Source organism: Lactuca virosa, chromosome 1 (assembly GCF_052849685.1).
Source record: "Lactuca virosa cultivar CGN04683 chromosome 1, Lactuca_virosa_CGN04683_v6, whole genome shotgun sequence".
Lineage (NCBI taxonomy): Eukaryota > Viridiplantae > Streptophyta > Magnoliopsida > Asterales > Asteraceae > Lactuca > Lactuca virosa.
Window position 1 is genome coordinate 57,723,171 of NC_136426.1, and position 11,795 is coordinate 57,734,965.

Genomic DNA, 11,795 nt, shown 5'->3' on the forward strand with positions numbered 1-11,795 from the left:
AACATTTATCCATAATGTTATAAAAAGTCCAGTGTTTGTTATAATGATATTTTTAGTTTGATACGTCAAAATTCTATAATTTGAACCTGTATTTATTAAAAATCACACTTTAGGTCCCTTAAGACTAATTTGAACATTTAAAGACTTATTTTTACATAAAATGTCATTTTGGTCTATTTTAAATTAAAAATAACAATTTAGTCCATAAAATTATAAAAATTTATATTTTCGCCCCAAATGTTTAGTAATTGACGGATTTGGCCCAAAAATACATATAATGACATTTTCAGCCCATTTTTGTAGAAAATTACATTTTCAGCCCTTATTTGAATAAAATGACATTATCGGCCCAAACTTTACAAAATTTACATTTTTGGCCCAATTTTGAAACAAGTGTCATTTTCAGCCCCAAAATTTGTAAGTTTTCATTTTTGACTCAAGTTTTGATCAAATAACAGTTTTGTCCATAAAAATTCATATTTTTGCAATTTGGGCCCAAAAGGCCGTAAGGCCCAAATTAAGGCCCATAATGCAAAATATTACACTTTTGGTCCTTTGGAAGGTGTAGTTGTTATAAAAACTCATTTTTATACAAATGTGACCCTTTTGATCCTTACAAAACCGTAAGCAGTAAAAATTATCCCAATCTTTTGTTTACTTGTCAAAAATGATCCTTATACAAGATTTTTGTTTTGTTTTTCACATCTTAGGCATGTATAACACTTTTATCATTGTAGTATGATGTTTAGAGTGTTTTAGTTTATGAATCTCACCCATTTTTGTTAGAGTATTCGAGATTCATCAAGATTTATCACAAAATCACAACATAAACCAAGAAAATCACACATAACATGCATAAATACATAGATCTACACATAAACACTTGTATTGTCCCCCAAAACTATGTAAAAATCGAAAACAAGGGGGTATGAACTCACATTTTCTTGTTGTTCTCGATTTTGAAGAAGAAATGGAGAGATCTTGGCCTTTAGCATGCTTTCTTGAGTGATTTTCGAACTTAGGAAGTTTCTAAGAGTATAATCACAAGCATTTGTTTAGAAGGAGTGTTCTAACATAAAAACGAAGTTGTAGTAATTGGATATATAAGGACTTACCAAAGATTGATGATTTAAATGAAAATCTCTTGAAGACACTCACAAACTTGCGAAAATATGGAGGAGAGGGAGGAGTTCTTGGAGAGTGTTTGAAGTATGAGTTTGAAGGTTTGTATGTGTTTGTTTCTTGCTCTCGGTCGAAGAAAGAAAAGAGAGAGAGAAGAGAGAGGTGAAGATAAGATGGGTGCTTAGATGTATGTGCATTTATATTTTGCTTAATGGGTAATTTGCATGGAGAACCACCACGCAATTGTGATGTGTCAAATGCATGGTGATTCTCTTATTACTCTTTTTTTTACATGTATATGAATATACACATCTAGTGGGCCGAGAATTTGGGCTAAGAGGGATAATAATGAGATAGTTTGGGCCCATTCTAAGCTTAGTTCTAATTTATGGAACCCGTAATGATTTTCGGCCCATTGGGCTCTTGTGAGTGTTCACGGCCCAATATGGTATAAAGGAATGGGTTTATGGCCTATTAGGGCTAATTAATTCATGTATGGCCCAACAAGGCTCAATGGAGGTAAACCAATCCATTTTAGGCTCATTATGGCCCAAAATGTTAAGTTTTATGAATGTGGGTCCAACTAGATCCCATTTAAGGGTTCTAAGCCCAAGATGGTCAAATTGGATGCTTATTGGTCCATTAGGCCCAATAAGAGAATTCTAGTTCGGAATGAACTTGAACCGGGATATCTAGGGCTTTCAACTCATAGTTGACCATTTGAAATGCTTTTGTATTAGGTTTTGAACTACAATTGTGGCTCTTGACTAAGTTTGTTGTCATAGAATGAACATGGTGCATGATATCGAGTTAACGTTACAAATATTATCATAGATGACGTTTACATGATCACAAAACTTCCTGGCTAAAATACCAGTTGTGACACTATGCAGCTTCAGGAGCTGCTAAACCGAGGGTTTATCCGTCCGAGCAGTTCCCCGTGGGGAGCTCCGATCATGTTTGTGAAAAAGAAGGACGGATCACACAGGATGTGCATTGATTATCGAGATCTGACCAAGTTAACAGTGAAGAACCATTATCTGTTACCGAGGATCGATGATTTGTTCGATCAGCTGCAGGGTGCGTCTTGGTTTTCCAAGATTGATCTTCGGTCGGGATACCATCAGATGAGGATTCGGGATGAGGACATACCGAAGACAGCTTTCAGGACTCGATATGGGCACTATAAGTTTGTGGTGATGCCATTCGGGCTCACTAATGCCCCGACAACATTCATGGATCTCATGAACAAAGTGTGTAGACCGATGCTGGATTGGTCGGTGATCGTTTTTATTGATGATATCCTGGTCTATTCTAAGACCAAGGAGCAGCATGAGCAGCATCTAAGGGAGGTATTAAAGACACTGAGGGCGGAGAGGCTTTATGCCAAGTTCTCCAAGTGTGATTACTGGCTGCGAGAGGTACAATTTTTGGGGCATATCATCAACCAAGAGGGTATTTCAGTTGATCCAGCCAAGGTTGAGGCAGTGATGGGGTGGGAAGTACTGAAGAACGCATCTGAGATCCGTAGCTTCTTGGGAATAGCAGGCTATTATCGGAGATTTATCCATGATTTCTCCAAGTTTGATGTACCTTTGACCCGCTTGACCAAGAAGAATGTGACATTTCGATGGGGCACGGATCGGCAGTTAGCTTTTGAGACCCTGAGACAGAGGTTATGTGAGGCTCCGATTCTAGTACTACCTGAGGGGTTAGATGATTTGGTAGTGTACTGTGATGCATCGATCTCAGGGTTAGGCGCGGTACTGATGCAGATGGGGCATGTGATAGCTTACGCCTCGAGGCAGTTGAAGCCCCATGAGGCGAATTACCCCACTCACGACCTGGAGTTGGGGGCAGTGGTGTTTGCCCTCAAGATTTGGAGGCACTACTTGTATGGTGTACGGTGCACGATTTATACTGATCACAAGAGTTTGAAGTATCTGATGGATCAGAAGAACCTCAACATGCGGCAGAGGAGGTGGTTGGACGTGCAGAAGGACTATGATTGTGAGATCTTATACCACCCACGGAAGGCCAACGTGGTGGCCGATGCTTTGAGCCGCAAGACGGTGGGTTCCCCGATTCGGAACGTTTGTTTTAGGATGACGGTGATCTCTCCATTGTTGGATATGATCAAAGAGGCTCAGGTTGAGGGGGTGAAGAAAGAGCATTGGAAGATAGAGCAGATTCGGGGACAATATCCCTTGTTTGTTCGGGATAGTCGAGGTCTCCTGACACAGTGTGACCGGGTGTTGGTACTGGTGACTGGAGGAGTGAGACAGAAGATATTGGAGGAGGCACACAAGTCCAAGTTCTCTATACATCCGGGGGGCTACGAAAATGTATAGAGACCTGAGACTGAGCTATTGGTGGCCCTGCATGAAGCGGGAGATCGCCTGGTTTGTGGAGCGGTGCTTGACCTGCAGGAAGGTCAAGGCCGAGCATCAGCAACCTCATGGCAAGGTTCAGCCGCTACCCATTCCCATGTGGAAGTGGGAAGAGATCACTATGGACTTCATCACGAAGTTACCGAGGACAGCGAGGGGTGTGGACGCCATATGGGTGATTATGGACAGGTTGACGAAGAGTGCCCACTTTATTCCGATTTCTGAGAGTATATCCACTGAGAAGTTGGCAGATATTTATGTGCGAGAAGTGGTGGCTAGACATGGGGTGCGAGTGTCGGTAGTCTCTAAAAGAGATGTTCGATTTACATCTAGATTCTGGAAGAAGTTCCACGAGGAACTGGGCACTCAGTTGCATTTTAGCACGGCATACCACCCCTAGACAGATGGCCAGAGTGAGAGGACGATCTATACACTCGAGGATATGATTCGGGCATGCGTGTTGGATTTTGGAGGGAGTTGGGACACATACCTCCCATTGGCAGAGTTTTCATACAACAATAGTTACCATGCCAGTATTGACCGACCGTCGTTCGAGATATTGTATGGTCGGAGGTGTAGGACCCCTGACTGTTGGGGCGAGGTAGGGCTCCGAGTCATGGGGAGCACCGAGGTGGTGCTCAAGACGACCGAGTTGATTCAGCAGTTGCGTGATATGCTACGAGTCACACAGAGCCGTCAGAAAAGCTATGCTGACCGGCGGCAATCGGATCTTGAGTTCCAGGTGGGGGACTTTGTATTGCTAAAGGTGTCGCCATGGAAGGGAGTCATCAGGTTTCGGAGGAGAGGCAAGTTAGGGCCACGATATATTGGCCCATTCAGGATTTCGGCCCGAGTAGGCAAGGTGGCCTATCGTTTGGATCAGATCTCTCTATATTACCTATGTCATAGTGGTGTCCATGCTCGACTAACTGAGTCTTATTTGCTGATTGTTTTTATGTGTATTTATTGAGTTGCTGATAAATCTAGGATTGTTGATAGTCCACAGGGTTGCTGATAATCCATAGGGCTGTTGTGAGACCACATGACTGCTGATAGTCCCATGGTTGCCGATAAGCCATAGTTATTTATTATGCTGTGTTGTATGTGATATTTTGGGAACTCACTAAGATTCGTGGTTACAGTTGTGGATTTAAATGTGTTTCAAGAGTTTGAGATGATCGTGTAAAGGCGAATGCTTAACTGTACACACTCATCGGTAATTTTTGTGATTCTGCATTTTATGATGCTCTGATTTTTGGGATGGTTGTATTTTGATACTTATAGTTTTCTTAACTTAGTTTTATGGAAACAATGTTCTTACTTAATCTGAAAATGAAATACATGGTTGTGAAAAATGAGACGTTATATATCCACTCGTTTTCAAGATCAAAAAAACAAAAAGAAATTCTAAAATGCAAAATAAATGAAAATTTTTGAATTTTTAAAATATTAATTTCGTCATTTAAAAAAAATAGAAAAAAAATACATTTTTTTTAAATATATGTGAAATATTCTAACAGAATTTTATATATATATTTGTAGTAGAATATATAGCATATTCTAACAAATTTAGTAGATTATTAAAATATTAACACTTCCACTAGAATATTAAAATATTATATAATTATATTTGAATATTTATAATGTAATATATAGTAGAATATCAGAATATTTTAAAAATTTTAAAAATTTTTGTTTTCTAATTTTTTAATAAAAAAATAACGAACATAATATATATATTTTTTCAGGTTTTGTTTGTTTTTTTTTTAGGTTTATTTTTTCCCCCGATGGCATAACTTTCTAAATAGCGGATAAAATGCACATACTTATTCACTTATTGGAGTAAGGTAATTAGGCCCAATACATTCATTCCACCCGGCCAAATACATTCCATATTAATGCCGCGTCAACGATTTCATTATAACAAATTTTCGAACTATAAAAATACATTTGTAACTATCAATGCTCCCCCTACCCCACCCCCAAACCACCACCGGCGCCCATCGGAACACTGTCTACGGATGATCCAAATTTCTGCAAACCGTAAGTCTATCTCTAAATCTCTCTCAATACCTTTCATTCATTGTTCGAAGAAACGGTTCTCAAATCTAATATCATGATTTGATTTTCGGTTCGCATGATATAATCATGCTCGTTATCCGTCTCTCAATGTTTTAATTTTATTTTTCAATCATTGATCCATCAGTTATCGGTAGGGTTTTTTCTACAAGAATTTTTTTTATTTGTGATTGGGACTACGTATAGTTCGGTTATTGTTTCGTCAACCATGCAAAGCATTTATGATTTCTTATTGTTTGTTGAATGAGTGATGTTGAGTGACGTGTGATGTGGTTAACTGTCTTCATTACACAATTTGTTGATTCAATTAAAAGAATTCGAGTGTATTAAATGAAATCTGGTTGTTTCAGTTTACAGTTTCGATTAGGCGTAAAATTCTAATGGACAGGTGTTTGAATCTGTGATTTTGTTTACCAATTCGAGTGTATTAATTGATGTTGTGCGTTTGGTTTAAATCATTTTTAAATCGTTATTTATGTCCCTGTAGTATATGTGCTTTTATCTGTGCATTTAGACTGTGTTAGTTTCTGATTCTTAATTGAGACAAGATACGATCAAATTTTCTACTCTCAGCATTCTGTTTCATATCTGATTTTCATTTTTATTCGTATTTTTGGTGATATTGCAACCTTCAACAGGAAGATAGATAGATATGGGAATATACCTAAGCACGCCTAAAACTGACAAGCTTTCTCAGGATGGTGAGAATGATAACCTAAAATATGGGGTGTCATCCATGCAGGGATGGCGTACATCAATGGAAGATGCTGTAAGTAGCTAGTATGCACTATGATGTTCTAGTTATGTAAAACTATTCTTCATGTTGGACTATTGGAGATCATAAAGTCTCTAAGATGATGGAATGTTTTGGATACTCAAATGTCATTCTGTAATTTTTGAGCAATGTCAAATTTGCTTATTCATATGGATCACTCAGAATTTTGTCTGCCTTCTTGGTATGAGGTGTTCGGTAGCATGCTGCTTATCTTGATTTGGACTGTTCAACATCTTTCTTTGGTGTTTATGATGGCCATGGAGGTATGACTACAAGCATTAACACACATGTATACTTATTTTATAATTCTTGATTTGATAACATCTTTACTACATTAACAGAGTTGTAGTATAATGAATCTAATCAATGTGTTGGTTTTTTTGGGAAATTTCTGTACTAAGCCTTGTAGTTTGCAGGTCAGGCAGTCTCTAAGTTCTGTGCAAAGTATCTTCACCAACAACTGATGAAACATGAAGCTTATTCTAGTGGTGATATTGGAACTGCTGCCCAAAAAGCTTTCCTCAGGTTACCTATTTTTTGTAATATCAATAGACAATAGTTGTTACACTTACACTGTTACACATCATGTCTATTTATGAAAACAAGTTTTCATCTTTATGTAGAATGGATGAGATGATGTGTGGGCAACGTGGCTGGAGAGAGTTATCTATTTTGGGAGACAAAAAAGATCAATTAAGTGGGAGGGTGGAAGGGTCAATTTGTTCACCTAAAAGTGGTGAAGCAAAAGGTCAACATGATGATTGGCCTGTTGAGGAGGTACATTAAAAGTTCAAATACTGAATCCATTAAAACCAACATGTTATAATCTTAAAATCTTTAACCATGGTAGATAAATTTTACTGTTTTTATAGTATGTTGCTATTATAGGTCATATATATATATATATATATATATATATATATATATATATATATTGTTTTTCTAATGATTCAGGGGCCACACTCTAACTATGAAGGGCCACAATGTGGTAGCACTGCTTGTGTGGCAATCATCCGTAACAACCAACTTGTTGTAGCTAATTCTGGTGATTCTCGTTGTGTGATATCTCGTAAGGGCCAGGTAATTAATATATATATTTGTATTTTTTTTTAAATATATGAATCATGGAACTTGTGGATAAGCATGGGTTTAATCTTATATACAGGCATATAATTTGTCAAAAGATCATAAGCCTGATCTTGATGCTGAAAAAGAAAGGATATCAAAAGCTGGTGGTTTTATTCATTGTGGTCGAGTTAATGGGACTCTAAACTTAACTAGGGCTATTGGTACTTTTCATATGTCTGATTTTTATTTTTTATAATTATTTCCTAAAAGAGTTATTGTATGATTGTATCCTGTATTGGTCTTTGTGGTTCTTACTTCATCATATGTTCAGGGGACATGGAACTGAAGAAGGATAAATCACTGCCTGCTGAAAAACAAATTCTTACTGCTAATCCTGATATAAACATAGTGCGTAAAAGCATTTTAAATGCTTTTTTTTATCTAATATTCCTTATTTACATTTTTTCTGGAATTTTATAAGTTGCCTGTTGATTCCCTTTGATTAGGTTGAGCTTTGTGTGGATGATGATTTTCTTGTTATTGCTTGTGATGGAATATGGTAAGTTTTTCAATCTTGCTTTTGGTCATTATATATTTACTCTAGAATGACATTACAGTTTTAACTAAATATGACTGGAGATGTATCTAAGATAAATTACGAAAATGGTACATGTGTTTTTTAATTTTCACCGTGTTTAGTTCAAAAATTGAAACCTTTTTCTGTTTTGGTCCCTGGAACCTTGAAATAAGGACCAAATTTGAAAACCCATTTTAACTTTGGACTAAACACAGTAAAAATCAGAAAGCACAATGACCATTTTTGTAATTTACTCTAGAATGCTGAGATTTTTTTTTCTCTTTTTACAGGGATTGCATGTCAAGCCAACAACTAGTGGATTTTGTACGCGAGCAAATAAAAACTGTACGTCCATTTCTACCTCGCACTTGACAGTTTATTATTGATCCTACAATCTTGTGGGGCCCCTCTATTACACAGGACAAAACAGAACAGAACATGACAGTCTTGTATTGTGTTTGGCATGTATTAGACTGATGTCACCCAAAAAGGATTCGATTTGCTCTTGATATGTTTGTGCAAAAGACGTAAATGCCCTCTTCATCAAAATTTGCCTTAAAAAGCTTGACCAGTCCCGTCCCTTGCAAAAGACGTAAATACCATTTTCATTATGATTATCGAAGAGAGCATTAGACTCTCGTGAAAAAGACGAAAACGCCCTCATGAATCTTGATAATGGTAAACCTAACAAGACTAAATTGATACACAGGAAAGTAAGCTGTCGGTGGTGTGTGAGAAGGTATTCGACAGGTGTCTGGCACCTACCTCTGGTGGTGAAGGATGTGACAACATGACAATGGTTTTGGTGCAGTTTAAAAATTGCCCAAAGCCCGGCCCGGGTCCATCTACTTCTCCAAAGACATCCCCTGATCAAGACTCTGTCTCATCTGACTGCAAAGACAAACCTGGTTCAAACTAGTGGTAATACTTTTTTTTTTTTTTAATTCATCACCACCGTTTTATAGAAATACATAATATTCTTTTATATCCATAGGAAACATCCCTCTATTCGTGTACAAATTGTTTTCTTCTTATTGAATTGGCCCATGGTATTTGAGACACCATTTGTTGATTTGAATTTTGCTCATGATAATCACAGATAATGTGACAGCCTCGAGTTCAAATTCTACGCTTGTATTTCACAAAATGGTTGTTGCTAGATGTGTTTGCTAGCATATATATATATATATATATATATATATATATATATATATATATATATATATATATATTTGCATCTAGTTGAGTACTAATTGACCCGAGAGAATCATGTTTGCTACCAGCCATATTGACAATAATAATAAAAACCCCAAGCCAGAGTAGATAGCAAATACGAGATGGATGCAAAATGCAATCAACAATCAAATACAAGACTAGAGAACAGTTGGCAAATGCATACAAGTGAAACTGGTGCTCAACATGAAACCTTCTTCAATCAACAAATTGAAAAACTGTGAATCGATGTGTGCACTTGTACCATGAAGATTGGGTGCCAAAACATGACAAGGGCTTTACTATCATAGAAAAGCTTACTTACAACTTGCAATGAAAGAAAAAAAGGAAATTATATATAAGAAACAACTAGGGTAACACATATCTAAGAAAATGACTAAACTACTCATAAACTTGAGAGCAATATAATATAAAAACCATTATATATTGACATTTTTTACGGTTTAACCGGTATATTTTATTCCGGTCAATGAAAGCTACTCTATTTTCAAACAAATCCCCCTACGTCCATGGTGACCCTTATCAGTTATATGAGTTTTAATATACCTACATATATACTTACTTGACATCATACAAAACAGACCCTGCATATCTCAATGGAGTGGGGTAGGGGCGATGTAGTAAAATCAACAGTCAGGTTTCCCTGGACAGAAGAACAACGACTGTTTCACTATCACTAAGATGACCTCTAACATGTGCACAGCGTAAACCTACAAAAGGGCAACAAGGAGTAAGTGATAGAGAGCAGTGCAACTATACATGAATAATCAAACAAGTAACATAAATACAGGAAATCATCATCAACAAATAAAGATAAAAAAAACAAAGACATGCAAAGTGGAGAGACTATCCATCAACCCTAATGTTTGACCTCCAAATCGCCCTATATGAGGTCATGTTCATGGTAAAAGCAAGTTTCTCCATATCAAGCCTCACACTATCCACCCATTTCTTTCTCAGACGTCCTCTCTTCCTCTTACCATCAATCCTAATTGACTCTACCCTCCTTAGATGGTAACATCCTTATGACATGTCCAAACCATCTCAAACAATCTTCCCTCAATTGACGAGTTCATTCTAATTCCATTTGGTATCCTATCCAACAAAGTTCTACCACAAGTCCACCTTACTATCTTCCTACTTGACATCATGTGTACTTTTAAAATAATATCTAACTTTCTGAAAATGATTCTTATCTACCTATATGGTATGTGTATAACCTCCTAAACTAGCAAATGAGAATTCAATTTAGGAAGTGATGTTCTTTCATTAAATACATATGATGTCATGTAGATAAACAATAAGCCATACTAAAATAGGTGGGCATGGTGGATCCTAGTTGAAATTTTATTTTGATTGTGTTAACCGAAATAAAATATAGTAGCTAAGTCGCAAAATGGTCATGGTATAGTGGCTTTTATGTACATTGCCTGAAACTTAAATAGGCTAAATAAATGCTAAACTTAAAACTATGCAAAATATATGCTACCATAAACCATGCAAAATATATATAGTTTTAATGGATGGAAGAAGTTAAAAGTTTCTCAATGTTTGTGGCTTCGTGGTGTTATATGTTATGTGGGGTTGTGCATGATTCGGTCCAAACTCAATAAATTGGTTTAAAGGCAATGTTTAACAAAATTTGAGCCTTTCATATGTTTATTGATATATATGTTTATTGATATGTTGTTTTGCAAAAAATTAAATAAATAAAAGAACCAATGTTGGGTTCGAAGGATGTGTGGGTTATTGTGTGTAAGTTGCATGTGTCTGTTAATGCTGATGCATAAGAAATGTTAAATTTTTGTGTGAATGCTTTTCTTGATTTGATTAAAAAATGATCGTGCAATGTAATGTGGCCATGACTTCTTATCACGTGGGGAAGCCGCATCGCCCCCATATGTTGACCTTTGTTGACCAGCTCTTTATGTTCGCTAAACATATTCCTCTTTTTATTTTCGTCGAACCAACACTGAAAATATAGAAGTTGATACAGTTTTCTTCGGTTATTGCTTCTTTCCAAAGAGATAAGTCATATATTAAGATATAATTTCATCATTTACCTTTATTTTATCCTAATTTGTGTTTAGGGCTTGATGAATTTGGGAATTTGTTATAAATGTAAAGCACGTATAATACCATTATTTGGTAATGTATTTAACAACTAATATGTAAAATTTCATAAAATCTTAACCTAGTTATTAACTTATTATATATTTATAAGTTTAAGTTAAGGTTTGAAGTTAAAGTCTATATCTATAAATGTGTATTGTATTTGTGTATGAAGTTGTTTATATAAATTATGAAAATTTATGCCTAAATTGGAATTATAAATTGGGTGATATAACTCACAGTAAAGTGATGTTAACATGAACATGAAATAAAATCACTTATCGGAAGTATGTTGCTATATGTGAAAGTATAGTATTATAACTAGTAAAATGGTATCATATTTTATTTAAGTATTTGATAATCAAAATGGTTGATTCATGTTTTGAACTATATTGTAACACTTAAACATGTAAAATCGTAACCAAAGGGACCATTATAA

The 11,795-nt window shown here is 36.1% G+C and overlaps 1 protein-coding gene across 2 annotated transcripts; it reads left to right on the plus strand.

Moving 5' to 3' along the window:
• The first annotated feature begins 5,426 nt into the window (after window positions 1-5,426).
• LOC145133859 (putative protein phosphatase 2C 60) lies at window positions 5,427-9,072 on the plus strand. Of its 2 annotated transcripts, none has more exons than XM_079068845.1 (11): window positions 5,427-5,555; window positions 6,230-6,360; window positions 6,566-6,629; window positions 6,783-6,891; window positions 6,990-7,143; window positions 7,321-7,446; window positions 7,532-7,655; window positions 7,766-7,842; window positions 7,941-7,993; window positions 8,302-8,356; window positions 8,721-9,072. In XM_079068845.1, exons 2-11 carry the CDS (start codon window positions 6,244-6,246, stop codon window positions 8,928-8,930), a joined length of 1,089 nt encoding a protein of 362 aa, XP_078924971.1. In that variant the 5' UTR covers window positions 5,427-5,555; window positions 6,230-6,243; the 3' UTR covers window positions 8,931-9,072. The 2 variants fall into 2 exon arrangements, with proteins under 2 accessions (XP_078924971.1, XP_078925029.1); XM_079068903.1 differs by lacking the exon at window positions 5,427-5,555 and adding an exon at window positions 5,584-5,724.
• The last annotated feature ends 2,723 nt before the right edge of the window (window positions 9,073-11,795 follow it).